This window comes from Monodon monoceros, unplaced genomic scaffold, assembly GCF_005190385.1.
Source record: "Monodon monoceros isolate NGI ecotype Baffin Bay Population unplaced genomic scaffold, NGI_Narwhal_1 Super_Scaffold_13, whole genome shotgun sequence".
Taxonomy (NCBI): domain Eukaryota; kingdom Metazoa; phylum Chordata; class Mammalia; order Artiodactyla; family Monodontidae; genus Monodon; species Monodon monoceros.
The window spans coordinates 21,240,760-21,261,209 of NW_021703769.1; the positions used below are offsets into that span (position 1 = coordinate 21,240,760).

The following is a 20,450-nucleotide window of genomic DNA, read 5'->3' on the forward strand; positions in this document are numbered from 1 at the left end:
GACCAGGAGATATCCCCCCAAGGAAGCTCACAGACCAGCATTGCCTTTCCTCTCATGGAGTTCTGTGGACCAGACTCTGTCCAGGGTATGAGAGCCTGATTGTTGCCCTGGAGCCCTCTCCTGACCCATGGAGGAGATCCAGCACCAGCTGTCTGGGCTGAGCAGGTCTTGCGCACACCCACCAGGCACCACTTGCCTGCCAGCACTACTGGGGACAGCGAGAAGCAGCGGACACTTTCTTGTCATCATCTGTTCAGAAGCCCCCAGCAAGTAGAGCTGAGACAGAGAGAGAGAGGAGACACCACCAGCCCAGGTGATCTCTAAGCCTCCGTCCGGCACCAGCGTTTTACAGTTGTGCATGTTTAATGGTCTCCAGCTTCAACTCGGTCCTCAGTACCCTTGGGCCACACTTTTGTGTCTTCCCAGCATGCTCTGCTTCCCCAAAGGGAATATTTGAGAATTTTATTTCTCTCCTCAAGCCCTCTGTTTACCCGCCTTCTTATTCGCTATCAGTCCATGACTTTGCATTTCCCCTCACAGAGAAAAGAGCCTCTTCTCTGTGAGGGGAAATGCAAAGTCATGGGCTGATAGCCCATGTGTAAAGTCGCACAGCTCCTTCACTTACCTATAAACCTGTCTCCTTTCACTGCCTGCCTGCCATCCACCTCTCCGTCCTGCTCAAATCTCTCTTCTCCCGTGGTCTCTGTGATAGTGTGCGCTCCTGGTTTTCCCGCTTCTCTGGCCGCTCCCTTTCATTTTGTTTTGCTTTCAGTCTCACCCAGCTCTGAGTCTTCTCCTGTATTACTGGCTGCCAGGGGGTCTTTTCAATGCATAAAGTTGTTCCCATCACCCTCTGCTTGAAATCTCTCCATGACAAGAACAGGCAAAATTAGTCCAGGCTGATAAAAGTCAGAGTAATGGTTACCTCTGGGCAGGGGACATAGGAATTGATTGCAAAGGGGCATGAGGGAGCCCTCCAGGGTGCTGGAAATATTATATATCTTATTTTGGGTAGTGGTTCTATGAGTCTCTGCGTGCATTAAAATTCACTGAGCTGTTATGTGAAGACTAGTGCCTTTCGCTCTATGTATATTATACCTCAAGTTAAAAAAGACAGAACCTTCAGTGGCTCTCCATCACTACCACAGGTTAAAATCCATACTCCTTAGAATAGCCCACAGGTTCCAGTTCACTCCTCCCTTGAGTCTTGGCTCAAGCATCTTCCTCCTGTGAAACCCACCCTGGCTTTCTGAGTGTTATGACGCATACGTCTTCTATACTCATGTAGGACCACAAGCACAGGCCTAGCCTAATTCTTAAGAGACTGTGTTGTAACTGTACATCTCCTTCCCTCCCTGGACTGGGAGCTCCCTAAGACTAGGAACCGGCTCTTTTCCGTTCCATTGCTCCCCTAGCACCGTGTGGAGTGACTGGTACATAAGCCCGCACTGAATGTCTGTTGAATGAATGAGTGCAAGTTCACTTTGTATTTTCTTTGAGCTTGGCCTTCTTTACTGAAAAGCCTCCTCCCTCCAGCCTGCAGGGTGTTTGCTCAGTGAGAGGAAGCCTGTTGCACAATGGCGGTTTTTGATACCCCAGAGGAGGCCTTTGGCGTCTTGCGTCCCATCTGTGTTCAGCTCACAAAGACCCAGACAGTGGAGAATGTGGAGCGTCTGCAGGCACAGTTACAAGTCGTGAGTGACTCTGCCCTTCAGGAACTTCAGCAGTACATCCTCTTCCCTTTGCGATTTACCCTGAAGACCCCGGGCCCCAAAAGAGAGCACTTGATCCAGAGTGTGGTGGAATGCATCACCGTTGTCCTCTCTTCAACATGTGTGAAGGAACAAGAACTTCTCCAGGAACTCTTTTCAGAACTCTCTGCTTGCCTGTATTCACCCAACTCTCAGAAACCTGCAGCTGTGTCAGAGGAGTTGAAATTGGCTGTGATCCAGGGCCTCAGTGCATTAATGCACTCGGCTTATGGGGACATCATTCTGACTATTTATGAGCCCTCCATTCTGCCTCGTTTAGGATTTGCTGTGTCTTTATTGTTAGGCCTAGCAGAACAGGAGAAATCAAAACAAATTAAAATGGCTGCCTTAAAATGTATACAGGTTCTGCTCTTTCAATGTGAGTGTCAAGACCATCCAAGGTCCTTGGATGAACTTGAGCAAAAGCAGCTGGGGGATTTGTTTGCTTCTTTTTTACCTGGCCTCTCAACTACACTGACCAGGGTCATCACAGGAGACTTTAAACAAGGGCACAGCATTGTCGTGTCTTCCCTAAAGGTCTTTTACAAGACAGTGAGCTTCATTATGGCTGATGAACAGCTCAGAAGAGTCTCAGAGGTCCGAGAAAAGCCTGCCGTGGAGCACAGAGTAGCGGAGCTGTTGGTTCACAGGGAAGCCAATTGGGTAAAAAATACCGGCGACAGGTTGACTGTCCTTATTAAAAAGATAATCGAGTGCGTTTCAGTTCACCCACACTGGAAGGTGAGGCTGGAAGTGATAGACTTTGTCGAGGCCCTTCTTTTGAAGTGCAGTCAGTCACTGGTCGAATCGGCTGGTCCACTTCTGAAGGCTCTGGTGAGTCTGGTAAATGATGAGAGTCCTGACGTCCAAGCCCAGTGCAATAAAATTCTGAGACGTTTTGCAGATGAGAAAGTCGTGGTGGGCAGCAGAGCCTTTGCTGACATCTTGTCAGAAAACCTGCACTCCCTTGCCACGTCCCTTCCCCGCCTGATGAACTCCCAAGACGATCAGGGCAGATTGTCTACTCTCTCCTTGTTACTCGGGTACCTGAAACTCTTGGGCCCCAAAGTGAACTTTGTCCTCAACTCTGTGGCCCATCTCCAGCGCCTTTCCAAAGCGCTTATCCAAGTTCTGGAATTAGATGTGGCCGACGTCAAAATCGTTGAAGAGCGGCATTGGAACTCGGAGCATCTGAGCACTTCTCCAGAGACTTCAGCCTCCCGGCCGTGGGCTCAAATGCAGAGGAGATATTTTCGCTTCTTCACTGATGAGAGGGTTTTCCTGCTCTTGAGGCAGGTTTGTCAGCTTCTTGGTTTCTATGGGAACCTCTACTTGCTCGTGGATCCCTTTATGGAACTGTACCATGAGTCTGTGGTTTACCGGAAGCAGGCCGCCATGATCCTCAATGAACTGGTTGTAGGGGCTGCTGGGTTAGGGGTAGAGAATGTTCATGAAAAACACATTAAAACAAAACCAGAGGAACTGAGGGAGATCGTGACATCAATACTTGAAGAATACACAAGCCAAGAAAACTGGTATTTGGTCACTTGCCTGGAAGCTGAAGAGGTGGGAGGGGAGCTGACGATGATGCAGTCAGGCATTCAGGCCCTCACATCTGGTGCACACACCTGCCAGGCTACCTCTTCTCCCACCTTCTCAAAGCCACGTCCCACGATCTGCTCCATGAACAGCAACATCTGGCAAATATGCATCCAGTTGGAAGGGATTGGCCACTTTGCACACGCACTAGGGAAAGACTTCCGTTTGCTCTTGATGTCAGCCCTCTATCCGGTCCTGGAGAAAGCTGGAGACCAAAGCCTGCTTATCAGTCAGGCGGCCGTCAGTACCATGACGGCCATTTGCCAGGCTTGTGGCTACGACTCCCTGCAGCAGCTGATCAATGAGAATTCAGACTACTTGGTAAATGGGATCTCTTTAAATCTGCGCCATCTCTCTCTCCACCCGCATACCCCGAAGGTCTTGGAAGTCATGCTACAGAACTCAGATGCTAGCCTGCTCCCTTTGGTGGCAGATGTGGTTCAAGATGTCTTGGCTACCCTGGACCAGTTTTATGATAAGAGAACAACTTCCTTTGTCAGTGTACTGCATGCCCTGCTGGCAGCATTAGGTACATTGAGAGCCCTTTTTTAATGCTGATTGGAGGGAAGGACTAGTATCCTTGTTCATCTAACTGTTTTTTTCTTTGTTTGGGGTTATGCTATGGAGGACGTTATTTGAATAGGTGTCTGTCTGGTCCCACATGTTACGGTAGAGTTCCATTGCTTATGTTTTCATACTTTTAATAATCTCTACCATCTATTGAACCCCTGCTCTGTCCCAGGGACATAAACCCTGCAGACTAAAGGTAAACATTATTTTGCAGGTAAGGAAAACTAAGGCTCAGTGAGCTCCTACTTAGCCAAGGTCACACAATAAGGAGGAAAGTCAGGATTTATGACAATTTTGTTCTTTTCAATATACCGGACTGCTTCTGACAATATTTAGAGTTAGCAGTATCTATGCTAATGGAGAACAGGGCTAACTTAAATTATTCAGTCCACAGATAATCTAGAACAGTACTGTCCAATAGACCTTTCTGTGATGATGGAACTGTTCTATATCTGTTCTGTCCAATATAATAACTACACGTGGCTAGTGCAGCTGAGGAACTGAATTTTTTATTTTTATTTAAATAGCCACATGTAGCTAGCTAGTGACTACCATGTTGGACAGAGCAGGTCTAGAAACTTTCTTTTAACCTTTTAATTGTATGAGGTGGTTTGAATTTCTCTACTTCCCTTTCACCCTGTTGGGTGTCTGTTGGAGGTGTTACCCACCATTAAAATGGCAAAGTTTTGGACTATAAGAAAGAGAATCCCTTCACTGGATAGTCAATCTTCGAATGAAAAAAAAAAAAAAAATATATATATATATATATATGAGCTATATACATGAGTTCCTTTTATCCAAAGAGCATACCTCCAGTATTTATTTCAGTACTTCTAATAGCCGCCAAAGTAGGTGGAAAGGTCACTGACCTCATTTTGTCAGCTGAAAAAGCTAAGACCATGTAAGAACGTTTCTCAAGGAAGGTGACTGAACAGGGACAGTTCTCTGCCCTGTAGCTGATACCACTTCCAGTGTTCGTTCATTCATTCATGAACGTTCACATGCAGTGTACATATTCTTTTATTCATTCAGTAAAGATTACCTGCAGTATGTTAGACACTGTGCTAAGTAATCAGGATTCAGCAGTGAAGAAGAGCTTTCCTGCTACTGCAAGAGAGTAACAGGACAGTAGCAGAGTGGTCAGGGGACTTGATCATGGCACTTCCTTTCTGAGGAAACGGCATTAGAGCTGAGACCTGAAGGCTGAGAAGGGCCCATCAGTACATATGGAGCTGTCACATCATTTTTATGTTTTTTAAGAACATTCAGGCAAAGGGAACAGCAGGTGCAAAGGCCTGGAGGGAAGAAAGGGCTTGGGGTCTTTGGAGAATGGAGAAGAGATCATTGTGGAGACAGTGACACAAGATGAAATTGGAAGGCTGGGTGAGGATGAATCCCACGGGGCCTTGTAGACCAAGGGAAGGAGTGGGGGTTGTATTTTGCAACCACTCGGAAGCCTGTGTGCTGGACTAGTCACTGGGATGGCAGTGGTGACCAAGAAGAACATGGAAACACTCCTAAGACTGGCTTACTGCTTATAGATTTTAGACTATGAGTGGCTTCCATGGCCCAAATATACCCCAGGCTTCCATCCTTAGTGTTTTAAGGAACTCTACTACATGTCAGTTTGAGTTTTAAAAAATATATTAACAAAAGGCCTATTAAATATATCCTCTCAGGATATATCTCCATTTGGGCCATGAAAATTGAATTGCCTTGGATTGCCAGTGTCTTTGGTCATCTCTAAAGAGGACTCCTGTGTAGCACCTTTTCTCTAAATTGCAGAGAGGAGAATGAGGATGGTTAAGCTTGACTTGAGAGCATCCTAGGAAAACCAGCAAAAGTGGGGATAGGTTTTCTGAAAGTTTTGAAATAACCCAGACCACACTTGCCTTTTGAATGGTAAGCAGTCCTGGGGCGTGGATCGGTCTCACACAAATCAAAGTAGCACTGCCTGCTGGCGTTTCCTCTTGTCATTCGAATTGTCTAACTGATGATCACTCTTTTAAGATGGGAGTGGAAGTGTGGTCTCAGAGAACTTCCAAAAGGTTTTAAAAGAACCCAGTATGTCTTTTAGGAAATTGAGTTACCACATACACAGTGTTTCACAGGCATTGACTAAAAAAGCATTAGGTTCCACAGTGAAGGCAAGAACCATCAGTTAAATTACTGCTTAGCACCACCTACTGATCCAGTGATTATTCATAACAACAAAAAAATTGGGTAGCTTTGAAAATGAGAAAGCATCCATACCACATACCTCAGCACTCGGAGATTGTGCCACATCCACACGTGCAAGGCCGTGTTTTTCTGGACACATAATGTTCTATTGTGTGGCTGCACCATAATTTAAGCGGCCCTTTCTTGGTGGACATTTTGGTTGTTTCCAGTCTTTTGCCCCCTCCACCCCCAAAATGCTGTAGTGTACTCTCTGTAGGTCATTTTGGACATGTCTGAGTATACCAGTAGAGTATATTCCTAAGACAGTTGCTGGCTTAGAGGGTATTACATTTAAATCTGTGATAGATAGAGTTTCAAATTGCTCTGTGAAGAGGTTGCACCAATTTAAACTCCAATCAGCAATGTAAGAGAGCGCCAATTTTGCCACCCCGTCACCCACACTGTATATTACCTAGCTTTTTGATCTTTGCTAATCCAGTAGGAGAAAAAGTACACCTTATTATAGTTTAATTTGCATTAAGAGTGAGGTCGAGCTGCTTTGCCTTAAATCTAGAAAATAATCTTTGCAGCATGTCTACTTTTAGCAGTGTAAATGCTGGGCCCTGGCATTGGGAATGCAGTCCCTCCGAGTACATTAAGGACAGATTTATGTCTGGGCACTGAAGAAATGGCATAATCGATCCCCTCACGTAGGAATCTCCAGGTACTGGACCAAACGCTCTCATATCCAGCATTTGCTCTCTGCTGCTCCCAGTGGCCTGGCCCTGGCATAGCCCATCTGCTGTTGCTGTGGCTCTGTGCAGATGCTCCTTGATAGAAAAGAGATTAGCAGGTGCTAAAGGTCATCAGAGACTTCTCCCCTGCTGTCTGCAAAAGGAGGGCAAAAATTCAGGCCATAGGGTTTTCTTGTTGATTCATTCTTTAAGTATTAAGAGCCTTTTTTGAAATGAAGCCCTGGGGGACCCCAGTATACAAAAAGAGTTCAAATTAGAGCAGGGCTGGTAAAAGAAGGCATAGAAACTCTGTTCCCACCCTTTAACCTGCTGTCTCTGGGTGCCCTCCCTGTTGTGACCCTGAGACATTTCTGCAGAGCCCTAGGGCTCCTCAAGACACGGTTTGAAAACCACTGGTTCTGTAATGTTTAAGGCTTATTCTGCGGTGACACATCAGAAGTATTGGAGCATCACTAAAAAAGGAAAAGCTTTGGAGAGAAAATGCCAGCCTTCTGAAGCATTTTATATCAGATATCTATGTGAGACTGTGTCCGTTCTCAAGGCTCTGCAGAGCCTCTCTTCCGCTAATGAGCAGTGTATCCTGCACTCAGAATTTTGTCACTGGTAGCTTTCCTCCAGTCTAGCATATTTATTCATTCAGCATATATTTTGAGCACCCACTCCATGCTGGGCATATTGGCTTTCCAGTGGTGATCAATGGAACACAGTGTCTAATGGGAGATTCAGACACTAAACAATACATACAAAGTAAATACAGTAATTACAAATTGTGATGAGTTGAAAGAAAAGAACATGGTGCTGTATAAGACAGCATATAAAAGACCTAAGTTAGATTGGCGGGGCTGGGAGGGGGGCGGGGGTCAAGGAATGGCTTTACTAGGTAACGTATATTTGTATTGAAACATGAAAAGTGAGTTGGAATTAACCAGATGCTACATAGGAGGTTAAAGTATTCCAGATAGTAAGAACAGCATGTGCAAAGGTTCTAAGGCAGGAGGATACCTGGCGCATTGGGCAGCCGGGAGTGGTTAGAAGAGGAGGCTGGAGAGACAGGTAGGGACTGGATCCTGTGGGCAACGTGCAGGCCATGGCAGAGAGCTTATTCTACTTAGAAAGTACTAATGCCTGTTGTCAATGACCAAGGTGATCATTATAACACTTTATTTATAGCCCAGTGGTTTCCAGACGCAGGTCATCTTGGGCAACTCCAAGAGCAAAGTGTAGGGGAAGAGGGAAGTCATTTGAGCCAAAGACCAGCAAGTCTTGAGAAAGGACTTGAGAATACCACAACAGCCGAAGACATTGAACAGTTTGTGCTGAACTACCTCAAAGAAAAGGATGTAGCAGATGGAAATGTCTCGGATTTTGATAATGAAGAAGGTAACTATTATTTATTTTGGCCTCAGCTGTTTTTTACTTTTGGAAGCAGACTATTGTAAAAACAATGAAACATCATGATAGAAAGTTTGGAAATAAGAAAGGTCACAAATAACCCCCGCCATGCTAACGTAAGCATTCTCACTCTGTGTGTAGTCGTTTTCCATCCTTTTCTTTTGCAAACCTGTTTTTGTTTGGTTGCAGCCACAGTTTAAATGCATTATACCCTTTTTGCATTTAGTTATATAATAAGGAACTCTTCATGTTGCTATGGAGTTTTCATAATTAATGTTTTAATAGTTGCCACTAAGTATACATTCCCCTGTGGGAAGTTTAGGTTGCTTCTAGCTTTTCACTCTAATAAACAGTGCTGCAGTGCATGATTCTATGCACGTGACCTTTTCCTTCTTTTTGCATATTTCTGTATAAATCTCAGAAGTGGGATTTCTAGGTCAGGGATATGAACATCATGTTATGCTTGCCAAATTGTCTTTCAGAAAGGTTGTGGCAATTTACACCTTCTCTTCTGCAGTTCAGGATTAATACTGGTTTCACCACAAGCTTGCCAACATTGACTATTACCAATTTTACTTCTTGCTAAATTAAAATGGTTCTCGTTATTTTATTTTGCATTTCTTTGATTGCTAGAAAGGTTGAACATCTTTCTATATGCATCTTTCCTAACAATTTTTTCTTATGTCCATTTTCTTTTCACATGCTTTGTCCATTTATTTTATTTATTGGTAGGAGTAGATTCCAGTGTTTTTCTTACCAATTTATATGATAAAGGAGAAGGGAGTTCAGGCTAGTTGAAGCTCTGGCCTATTGTTTTATTCACAAGCTCAATCTGGAGCTTCAGGTCACGGAGGGATTAATAAATTATTAGAATCTCCTCTGCAAATATAAAATGCCAAGTCATAATGAGCTTGGTGGTCTCAGAACTATCCTAAATCAAACTGAGTCCCAAATTAGTTTGTTAGGTTGGAATAGAGCAGATTTCTTTTTTTTTTTTTTTTTTGGCACTCTACTCTGAGACTCTGATGAACTGAAGCCAATACCTCCAGGATAACAGGAAATCCCTCCAGGATAACAGGAAATAGTAGTTCAATGCAACTAACTGCAACAAATTCCTTCTAAATAGCAGGGAAGCATCACAGGGCCCAAATAATGACTTATGCAGAGTTGAGTTGTTTTTCTCCCCAAGAACAGAATTTTCTAATCAGAAATCTATCAGCCTTTTTCTTCTCAGTTTTGTCTCTTGAGCCAACCCAATTCTTCTCATAAACTGCACCCTTTGCTCAAGCCTAGAAACCGTGAAGAAGAGGCATCTTGATCCCTCATAATCCAGATTTGCCATTCTTGTTTGAAATTCTAGCATTGTCACTGAATCAATTCTTTCATGATTAGGATCTTCTGGTTCTAGTTGTTGTTGGCTAGGAGCAGACTGAATGAATCAAATCTTTCTTCCGGTAGCAAAATCCACATTCCTCAGATAACATTTTGCAGTAGGTGAATTTCAAACAACAAATCCTCCTCTAGAAAGAAAAGCACAGCCTTATCATTCTTATAATTATCGTTCATCAAGTACACACCACACACTTGGCATTATATGGAATGTTTGGATTGATGTTGGTTTGACATGGGTTTTTTGTTTTAACCACAGTAAGAACACCTTATATATCTGACGTCCCTTCCTCCAAGAAATCCAAGCATTCTACAAATGCATTTTCATTTATCTTTTCAGCATCTGTTAGAGACAGGTGTGGACTCTACTGTAAGGTTCTGTTTTTCCAGCAGAGGAAACTGAAATGGCAGAAAGTTAGGGGAGCAATGCTTAGCTCAGTGTAAATGAGCACAGCTGGTATTGAGGGTGTGGGGAGACTGGAGGCTATAAGCAGATAGAGGATAACCTTCAGGGGAGGAATTTTGGCCAGGGTTTCATGCAACTCTCAAGTCTTTTTGTTTTAATTTACAAACTTACACCTATCTCATGCAATGCAACACTCCAGGCAATGAGAAAAATGATAATAGCTGGTGACATGCATCTCATTTAACTCTCTCAGCAAGCAGATGAGGTATACATGCTTTATCCCTTTTTTTCAAATGAGGTGACATGGGATGAGAGGAGTTGCTAATAGGATGTGGAGGCAAGACTTTAGTCCTCTGACCAAACCCCATCCCTGTATATTGCACCAGGCTGCCCTGGTGTTGTCCCTCATACCAAGATGTGTAAGGCTTCATCTTGGCCCTCAGAAGATCTTACAGGCTGGTAGAGAAGACAGACATGTACCCCCTTTAGTCAAAAGATGAACCAAAAGGAAAGGAAAGAGAGTAAAGGGCCAGAGGCCAGCCAGGGAACTGCCAGCCTCGGGGCTCCAAATTAGAATCTTGCCCTCTTATGTTTTTATTTTAAATATTTATTAATGGCAACTTAGAAAAGACTGCGGATATAGGGAAAAAATAAAAATCATCCATTAACTCATGACCCGTCTCTGTTAATATTTTGAACTTCCTCCTATCTTTGTATAAAACTTTATGTAATAGTGCTCACATTGTGTATGCAATTTCGTATCCTGCTTTTCTCTTTTTAACACAATGTTATTTCATAAGCATTTTCCCTTGTCATTAAAGCCCTTGGTAAATGCAAAATTTCAGGCCCTCATAATGTGCCATTCATTGTATGGATATACCATGGTTTATATAACCGTACCCCCTTGAGTGGACATGGAAGGTTTTCCCCCAGTTTTTAGCTGTTACAGGTAATGCTTTGGTGAATATCTTGACTCGTAGCTTGACCCAAATTTTACATGGTTTCCTTGGGATCAGTTCCTAGACATTTTCCCTTGTAAGTCTTACTCCTGATCTGAAGTTGGGAGATCAAGTTGGGGTGGGGCATCTCTCGTAAAACACTGCCCCCAGTTATGCTCTTTTTCCAGAGGAGCAGTCAGACCCTCCCGAAGTGGATGAGAATGACACTGATCCCAGTGTGCAGCCACCACTGCCAGTGCAGATCCAAATAGCCACGGATGTGATGGAGCGCTGCATCCACTTGATGTCAGACAAAAATCTGAAAATCCGCTTGAAGGTCAGTGTGCGGCCCTTTCCCTGCATTCACAGAGCTGCGGGACTGAGGTTTGGTCTATTGGCAATGAGTACATGGTTGAGCAAGGAGCCCCCCTTATCTCCCAGTGCATGTGCAGTGGCCAAGAGGAGGCATCAGGAGGAATTTATCTGTGGGATGCCAGTCTTACGTCTTTCTGTATCAGCCCAGAGGCCAAAAGGGACCTGAGTCCCCTTGGTAGAATGAAAAACCACAAAGTTTTGGAGCATTATTGCATGTCCAAGGGGGAAAAAGTCATATGATTTGGAAAGGATATCACTTTCTGAGCTGACTTAATGTGGGACACAGGTTTAAATATTTTGAAGTGGTCATTCGTCCAAGCCTGACGCTAGCCCTTGTCTCTGTTTCTGTTTCCATTTTCATCCTAGGCCTGGCACCAACACTTTTCTTAATCTTACATCCTTGTTTGCTAGCAGTTTCCCAAGCAGCCTCCCCATCAGCAAAGACTTAAAACTATACAGTAGTGACTCCGATAACAGGACAGTGGGGCGGGGTGGGCATGGGGGACACAGCTTTCAGAATCACCTGGGGGCAGATCTTACACCCAAAGGAAAGCACAGCCTGACCCATTCCTCCCTAGCCCCAAACAGGAGTGAGAAACAGCTGCCTCCATGCATTACTGATAGTGATGAGAGCACTTTGCCCTGGTCATGGGTGGGGGCTGGGAAACCCTGACCCACAGATTACCTCACTCAGCATCTGGGTTTTGCGGAATTTGTTTAGTCTTCCCAGAGATACTTCTTAGCATTGTCGGGTTTTCCACTCAGGAGGCACTCTTCAGGAGCCTTTTTTTGGTGGTGTCTGGTTGACACATCAGTGAAGTGTCTTCCCCCTTCTGGAGGCTTTGTAGCAGCGTATATACACTGTAGCTATTGAGAGCATCAGCACTGGAGTCAGATCTGCATACCCGGGTTCCAGCCCTGGCTCGGCCCTTCACTAGCCGTGCCACCTGGAGTAAGTCAGTTCACCTTTTTGAGCATCAACTTCTTTATCTGTAAAATGAAAATGATGGTACCTACCTCACTGGGTCATTGACTATAAATATAAAACAGTTAGCATCAGACATGGCATATACACTCATTCACTTACTCGCTTACTCACTAAATGCTTATTGAGGACTGCTATAGGTCAGGCAGAGGGTATATAGAAGGAAACGAAGCAGACATGATCCCTGTCTTCATGGAACTTCCCGTCTCTCGAGGGGAAAGGGATAATACACAAATACATGTACGTGGAGGAAATGCTATGAAGGTAATAAGAAGGTTCTATGATAGAAAATTCACCCGTGTAGTAAACACATTTTGGGAACCTACTCTACCAAACCCTGTTGAATAAGAGGGAGCTACGTTCTGATTTAGACCAGTTGTCGGGTGATAATGTTTAAGTTGAGACTTAAAGGCTGAGAAGGAGCCAGCCCTGCAGGGGCAAAGGGAGGGGGAAGAACATCCCAGGCAGAAGGGGAATGATTCACTGAAGTATGATGTAACTTACCCGGTTAGTGACAGAACTCAAATCCAGAGCCAGTCAGTGACACCAAAGCCGTTTCCAGTGTGCTGCTCCGCTCTCCTGAGCTTTCTCTTAGTTCCCTGCCTGACTATTCAGCCCGCAAGGGCAGGGCCTGCTTTGTCCTTTGTTTCTGTTCCAGTCTCCGTGTGACCAGCACACAGGAGTCATCCAGCAAGGGTTTACTGCAGACCTTACTCTGTCTTCCTGACTCAGACATGTACCTTCCCCTGCTCTGGGAAGGCTGGCCCATATGTGCAGGAGGGAAGCCTGCACTTGGTTATCGTGGCGACCACTGCCTGTGACACTGAGCAGGTCGTCTGTCTTCAGTGAGCTTTGAGACATGAGAGATCAGGAAACATATTCTCAGGGAAGATAAAAACCCCAATTTACATCTAGTCTACCCCAGACCTTTCTTCTGAGATTGACCTGTGTCCCAGCTGCCTACCTGACCTCTCCATTTAGAAGGAACAGAACTTGATCTCACCCACCCTCCCGGTTTCCTCCTTCTCCTTTGTTCCTATCTCATTAAGCTGCACCTGCATCTATTCAGTTGCTAAGCCTGAACCCAAGCAGCTCTTTTTGATACCTCTCTTCATCTCCCCAAGAGTGAGTCCTTCAGCAATTTAAGCCATATCATCTCCAAAACAGATCTCAAACCCTTCACTTCTCTGCCTCGGCCACGACCACGTAGCCGCGAAACTCCCCGCCTCCCATGTGGACGTGCGCCGTGGCTCCCTCAAGGGCCTCCTCACTTCTTCTCACTCCCACTTCAAGTCCCTTCTCCACTCAGCAGCCAGAGTGACTTTTTAAAAACATGAATTGTATCATAGCACGTGCCTGAACATTTCCACGGCTCCCCACCACATTTAGTACAGAATTAAAAAGTCTTAATGTGACGCCGTCGAGGTCCAGTCCCATCCTACCCCTCCTCTGTCACGCTTCACGCTGCCCTGCTTTAGTCTTCTAAGCACTGCAAGCTCTCCCTCCTCTGGGTCTTCCTCGTTACTGTTTCCAGTATGCCTCCTTATAGAAGTTACTTCCTCAGAGAAGCCCTCCCAACAGTTTGTATGGTATAGATCCCTCCCTTTAGTGTCTTGCATTTCCCCCTTGACTTTCCTTCCTTGTACTTGTCACAATTAGTAATCATTCATCCCGTTATTTCGGTGTTAATCTGAAGTCTTTCCCCAGTTGACCATAAGCCAAGGAAAGGAAATGTAAGTATTTTGTCCCTGTGTGCCCCCCACCCAGTACCTAGCCAGTGCTTGGCATGTAGTCAGGACTCGTAAATATTTCCTTGACTCATGAGTTTCTAAGTTTTACTCTTTTAAAATGGTGACTTGATCCCAGGTATTTGGTTTCAAGCCTTTACTCTCTGCCGAAATACTGTCCTCTTTTCTTGCAGGTTTTAGATGTGCTGGATCTGTGTGTGGTTGTTCTGCAGTCCCACAAGAACCAGCTCCTTCCCTTGGCTCATCGGGCGTGGCCCTCGCTCGTGCACCGACTCACAAATGATGACCCCCTGGCAGTGCTCAGAGCCTTCAAGGTACTGCACTGTTGCCCCACCGCCATCAGTCATGGGGATGGAGGGAAGTGAGCACAGAGCTCAGTGGTGTCTTTTGAGGGTAGTTCCCTTTTTATCCAGTTGTGACCTACTATACCTTGAAGAAAGTATAGGCAAATAAGAAAAGCACAAAGAAGAAAATAAAGTCAGTTTCCTTTTGAATTTGAAGCAGAGAGAACTAGTAGATGAAAAGGGCCACCGGTATTCATTGAGCACCTCCTCTGTGCCGGGCAACATGCTTGGCACTTCACACATGAGCTCATCTCCGTACAACAACCTTATAAGGAAGATACTGGTATCCCCATTTTTGACAGAGGAGGAAACAAGCCCAGAAAGTTAAGGAACTTTCTCAAGATCACACAGCTAGGAAGTGATAGTACCTGAATCTGAGTTCATGTCCATGTTCTGTGCACGGCACAAGAGTCAAGATGAAGACTGACTAGGTTCTAGCAATGGGCATCCTCTGTCCAGCTGAGTGACTCTGGACAAAGCCCATGACCACCTATCCCACCTTTCTCATAGTTGTTGTTGTCAAGGATAAAGTGGGACTATTTGGTGAAATGCTTTGAAAAGTTAAAAGCCCTCTGTGTATGTAAGGTATTATTCTCCCTGACTTAGTTTGGCTTATATTAGCACACATATTTTGGTTTATTTATTTATATCCTTCCTTGTTCTGAAAAGCACTTAAGGCAAGTTACAGAGATACATTTACCATAGCAAGCTAACATCAATTAGAAGTGGGTGAGCAAGGTAAGGCAAAGAAAAAAGATGCGTAGGATATAGAATGAAGCCAGGAATGCAGCTAATATACTTGGCTAAAGTATTTTGTTTCTGTAAGATTCTTCAGCATATACTGGACCAAAATGTAAGCTTACATTTAAACATATAAAAAAATCGTTAATATTTTTTTCCAAAGCAAAATACACAGAATGACATGCACACGCACATGTGGGTGGTGGGGGGAGAGGGAAGGAGGGAGGTTGGGGAGAGGAGAAGGAGGGAGGTCTTGCTAAGTCACTCAGATGTGCCGTTTTCCTTTATGAAAATTAATAGTTTATCTGAAATGACAGCAAGTATAGAAAAATGAAAAAATATAAAGATACGTGCACTGTAACTGAGGCTGCTTTTCCACTCCCAGACCCATTAGTGACCCTTGAGGTCCGTAAGGCCTTGTGCAGTCTTGCTGAGGGCCCTGAAATAAGTGCCTTGTTCTCTACACAGTCGGTAAATGTTCTCTGTCCTGGATATGCCTTGCTTACCAATTTTTTTGGTTTATTTATTTATTTAACTTATTTATTTTTGGCTGTGTTGGGTCTTCATTGCTGTGCGCGGGCTTTCTCTAGTTGCAGCGAGCGGGAGCTACTCACTGCGGTGGCTTCTATTGTTGAGCAGCACAGGCTCTAGGCATGTGGGCTTCAGTAGTTGTAGCACACGGACTCAGTAGTTGTGGCTCACAGGCTCTAGAGCACCAGCTCGGTAGTTGTGGCACACGGGCTTAGTCACTCTGTGGCATGTGGGATCTTCCCGGACCAGGGATTGAAGCCGTGTCCCCTGCATTGGCAGGCGGATTCTTAACCACCACGCCACCAGTGAAGTCCCTTGCTTACCAATTTTTAAAGAAATTCTTATTATCCTGTATACTCAGTCTTGTGCAGTGGGGCAAAACGTTTCAATATGTTCTGCTTGAGAAGGTTTAAAACAAGACATGCAAAGAGACTGCCTGTCATGAAAGATGGAATGAGGGTGATGTACATAAGAGATTGTGCCATGGAACAGAAGGAACTCTGACTCGGCTCGGCCCACTGGGGACCCTGCCCTGACCCAGCCAAGGACCTCAGCCAGCCACTGCCCTTTTCGATGCCTGTACGTGGCAGCAGCTGAGCTGGGCCTCAGCTACTGGGCCTGTTTATGTTTGTTCAGCTAGCTAGAGTTAAAAGCACAAGTCTTTCCTCAAGGGATGTTAGGAAGATTCAAGAGATGACCTATGTGAACTGCTTTAAGCTCTTTTTTTTTTTAACAAAAAAGGAAGGGATATCCAGGTGTTAACCATACTATTCATCCAACCCAAGATTCCTTTGAATTATTCTCCATGTAATCTGTATTTATGGATAGAAGCAGCCATGCCTCGGGAGCAGAGACCTCCAAATTCATAACTGTCAGAATCACAAACCGTGGGCAAGGAATTAACAGCAATAATTCTATTTTTCTTTTTCAAGCAGAGACCTAGATGAAATTGAATTAGCAAACATTCTTTTAGTGCTCTCGCTGCCTTGGCAACGTTCAGTCACTGGGTTGGGATCTGTTTCCACAGGTTTTGCGTACCCTGGGAGGCAAGTGTGGCGATTTTCTAAGGAACCGGTTCTGCAAAGATGTCCTGCCAAAGCTGGCTGGCTCTTTAGTCAGCCAGGCTCCCATCAGTGCCAGGGCTGGACCAGTTTACTTCCACACGCTGGCCTTCAAGTTGCAGCTGGCCGTCTTGCAGGGCCTGGGCCCCCTCTGTGAGAGACTGGACCTAGGTAGGTACCAGCCAGTCTCACCTGGGCACACACACTGTACACTGTCTCACCCGCATCCTTGCCCTCCTCACTCAGCCATGCTCCTGTCATCTCCTGTCCTGTGCACATCCTTCCATCTCACTTTGGCCTCATTTATCCATTTACCTTGCTGTGTTTTTTGACTTAGGGATGGAGTACAGAGCCCACAGCATCTTGCCTAGCTGTTCCAGTTTCATCAGACAGCAGTTGGTGCCTGCTCATCCCCACTGAAGCCTGAGGGCCAACGCTTGTTTTGTTTTTCCTCTCTGCAGGTGAGGGTGACCTGAATAAAGTAGCTGATGCCTGCTTGATTTACCTCAGTGCCAAACAGCCCGTGAAATTACAAGAGGCTGCCAGGAGGTACGTCTGCTTGATCACCCGCATCTCTTTACGTTTGTCCTAAATTATAGATGATTTGCTAATGGGGAGCAGAGTTGAGGCATCTCTGTTCTTTTCTCGTCTCTCTCTTCTTGCCAGGTTAAGATGATTTCTTTAACTGTGCCAACATCTAGAGGTGGTATTTTTACTGGACACATTTCCCTTTGAAAGTAACCTTTTCAGCTGCTGCAGCATCAGCAACAATTCCAAAGGGGCGAAAAGCAGAAAGGTGGTGTCTCGTAGGGGACAAAGCACCCTCCTGGCCAGAGGGTGATCGGCTTCTAGGCCCTGCTCTTCTGGTGACCAGGTGGCCCTGGCACCTCTCTCTCAGCTTCCTCATCCGCAAGGTGAAAGCATTGGGTTATTGATCTAGCAAACCTTGGCTCCACAGAGCGTCTTAATGGGTGTCAGGTGCCGTGAACCCTCACGAATTGTATGCAGAATTGTGTGTGTGCAAGCAGACATGTACGTATCTGTTTCTAGACAGATTCCACATCATTCATCCGATTATAATAGGAGTCTGTGAACCAAGAAACGTTCAAAACCACTGGACTAATGATTTAAAGGGCCTTTTCAACTCTGAAATTATGTGATTCTAATTTCTAAGAGTTTTGCTTATTAGAGAGTAGCTGTACCACCTCTAACAGGAGAAGCCATGTCTGGTTCCTAGAGTCCTAAAGGCTATTTATCAAAAGCTAAAACTCTGAGCACAGGAGCATTCCCCAGACTTGAGACCCAAAATGTACCCTGACCCCCTTTCCCCAGCTCTCCTTCTAGCCAGGATCAGCCTGTGCCCTGGAACTGCCATCCCTGGACATCTGCAGCTGGGGTGAAAGCCGGTCTGTCTGGCCTGGCACTGCCTGCCGCTCTGGGCACTGCAGCTCCACCTCCCCGGGCAAAGAAACAGTCCTTCCCACTTCATCAGCTTCTGGAAATGTGTCCCTGATCTTCCTTGGTGGGGTAGGCGTCATCTTACTCCCTGAAGGGCTGAAATGCTGCTCTGTCTGTGAAATGAGGAAAGCCAACTTGCTCCCTTATAAGGCTTGCACTCTCTTGGAGCGATGGAAATATCTCTTTGAATTGACTTATTATCCTTTGCAGTTTTCTGCTCTTGATTTCCCCAGTTCCGTTTTTTCTTTCTGTCCCTTTCCTGTCACATCCCCTAGGCCCAGAATCCATCATGGTTTCTCAAGCACAGGGGTGCATCCCAAAGAGCTTCTTGTCCCCGGACATTCTTATTCCTTAAAGAACCAACTTAGGATGAAAATACTCCTCCTCCAGGCAGTGTTCCTGAAGCTAATTTTGCTGTGACTTAAAGTACTACTCACAAACATGATGAATCCATCTTGAAGCAAATTCTTCTGGGTGCCTGTTACAGCCAAGAGTCCCAAAGATCTGGTTTTCTCATTCCCTGTCCCATTCTACTCTTCCAACACCCGCCCCATACCCATCCTTCCAAGTTTAGACCCATCAAACAAGCTAATATTCACAATTCATTATCTTTTCATTTCTAATTTTCCTTATTTGCTACTGAAAGCAGTTAAACCCGAATTGGACCTTACTGACTCTTGAGTTGGAATTCCAGGTGCCTTGCGGGGAGGAGATTGCAGCCAGAGGCCTGACTGCAGCACCTCTTTGTTCCACTTGAGGTTGAGTCAGATGACCTCCCTCTGACGGGCGGGGCAGGGAGGAAGTGCAAGGTTGACTGCTTTACGTACATAGCATCTGCAAACTTATTTTGGAGTCAGGGGAAAGAATATCTGTGCTGTCCTTGATCAGGAGCTGACTTGGCATCTTGATTCAGAAATCAATAAGCTCTCTAAATGGGAGAAGCCGTCTGGGACAATAGGAAATCTGGTCTCTTTGTGAGTCTCATTACAGAGCGAAGAGAGGGAGATGGGTGGGCCAATTAGTATGAAAACAGTCAGACCGCCGGGAACTAATGAACGAGGTCCCCTGAGTGAGACAGAGTTCCCAGCTCAGCAAGTGGCCGCACATCCATCCGGTTGTTTGTCCTGAATTCTTCTCTTTCCATCACACCCCACATCCATTCCAGACGTGAAGCCTGTCTACCTAACTTGCGAAATCTCTCTTCAAACTGCTTCTCTTCACCTCCAAGCTGCCAGGGCAGGCCAGGTCACCCTCATCTCTTACCTGATCCCCTGCAGGAGCCTCCACCCCAGCCCCCCGCTTCCACACGTGCCCTTCAGTGTTCCCCACACAGCTGTCAGTGACACCTCCACCCACTCAGGGGAGAAGAGAAGGCTGTGTGTTCTTTGCCAGGGCCCAAGGGGGAGATCTGTAGCCAGAGGGTTACAAAAACTCAAGCTTCAGCTCCATATTCAAAAGAACTAGTGAAAGCCAGAGCCACCCAGAGACGCCCCAGCTCCCTCAGAAGTAGTGACTTTCCGACACTGGGCAGCTGACCGGCTGGCTTTGGATCAGGCGGGGCTGGTGAGGAAACCTGTGAGGGCAGGTGGCTGCTCTGAGGCCTCCTGCATTCTCAGAGAGGTGGATGAGCAGCTGTGTCTGTAGGTCTGGCAGGCGGCGGTGGGGACCTCTGCAGAGCAGCCTCCCTCACGTTGGAATGGAGGCGAACTCGGCAGCTCCGTGAAAGTTCCTCTTTGTGTGCATTACAGTTGGATTTTTCCTTCCTCCTGTTTGCTTCTCCTGGCTCCAAAGAATGACCAAGCCTGTGTTTGCTTTTTTAATTTGTCGTATTAAATAGAGCCTTTGTGGCAGGCTTTTACATCCAGGCTGTAAACTCTAGAAATGGAAATTGATCAGGGGGTGGTTGATACAACCGAGGCTGTAAATGCTAAGAACGGAGAAGCCATTCCAGTTTAATGCTTTTATCTAGCAAATGTGCCTTGTAAGGAGGGACATAAATCTTGCAACTTGGTTGGGTGGGGGGTGGTTGGGGGGCGGGGGTAAGAGCAGGGTGTAACCTTGCCATTTGTTACCACCAGGTGTCACTGTGAACTGGCCATGCAAGAAAAAATACCGACTCCCCCAGAGTCCACCTAGTTAAATGACTTCAGTGGATAACAAATGAGAAAACCATATTTGGGGTATGGGAAGAGGGGTCAGCATATCATGAGCTGTAAATAAGGCCAAGTCCCTGAGAATAAGCACTGG

The 20,450-nt window shown here is 45.6% G+C and overlaps 1 protein-coding gene across 7 annotated transcripts in view; it reads left to right on the forward strand.

Moving 5' to 3' along the window:
- Nucleotides 1–20,450, forward strand: part of TTI1 (TELO2 interacting protein 1) — an 86,031-nt gene that overhangs the window by 12,653 nt on the left and 52,928 nt on the right. For all 7 annotated transcript variants that reach the window (XM_029221160.1, XM_029221164.1, XM_029221167.1 and 4 more), the window contains 6 exons: nucleotides 1,537–3,879; nucleotides 8,006–8,215; nucleotides 11,149–11,297; nucleotides 14,242–14,382; nucleotides 16,712–16,916; nucleotides 17,207–17,294. In XM_029221160.1, the coding sequence (XP_029076993.1) occupies nucleotides 1,578–3,879; nucleotides 8,006–8,215; nucleotides 11,149–11,297; nucleotides 14,242–14,382; nucleotides 16,712–16,916; nucleotides 17,207–17,294 (3,095 nt within the window). In that variant the 5' untranslated portion in view covers nucleotides 1,537–1,577. The remainder of the gene's footprint in view (nucleotides 1–1,536; nucleotides 3,880–8,005; nucleotides 8,216–11,148; nucleotides 11,298–14,241; nucleotides 14,383–16,711; nucleotides 16,917–17,206; nucleotides 17,295–20,450) is intronic.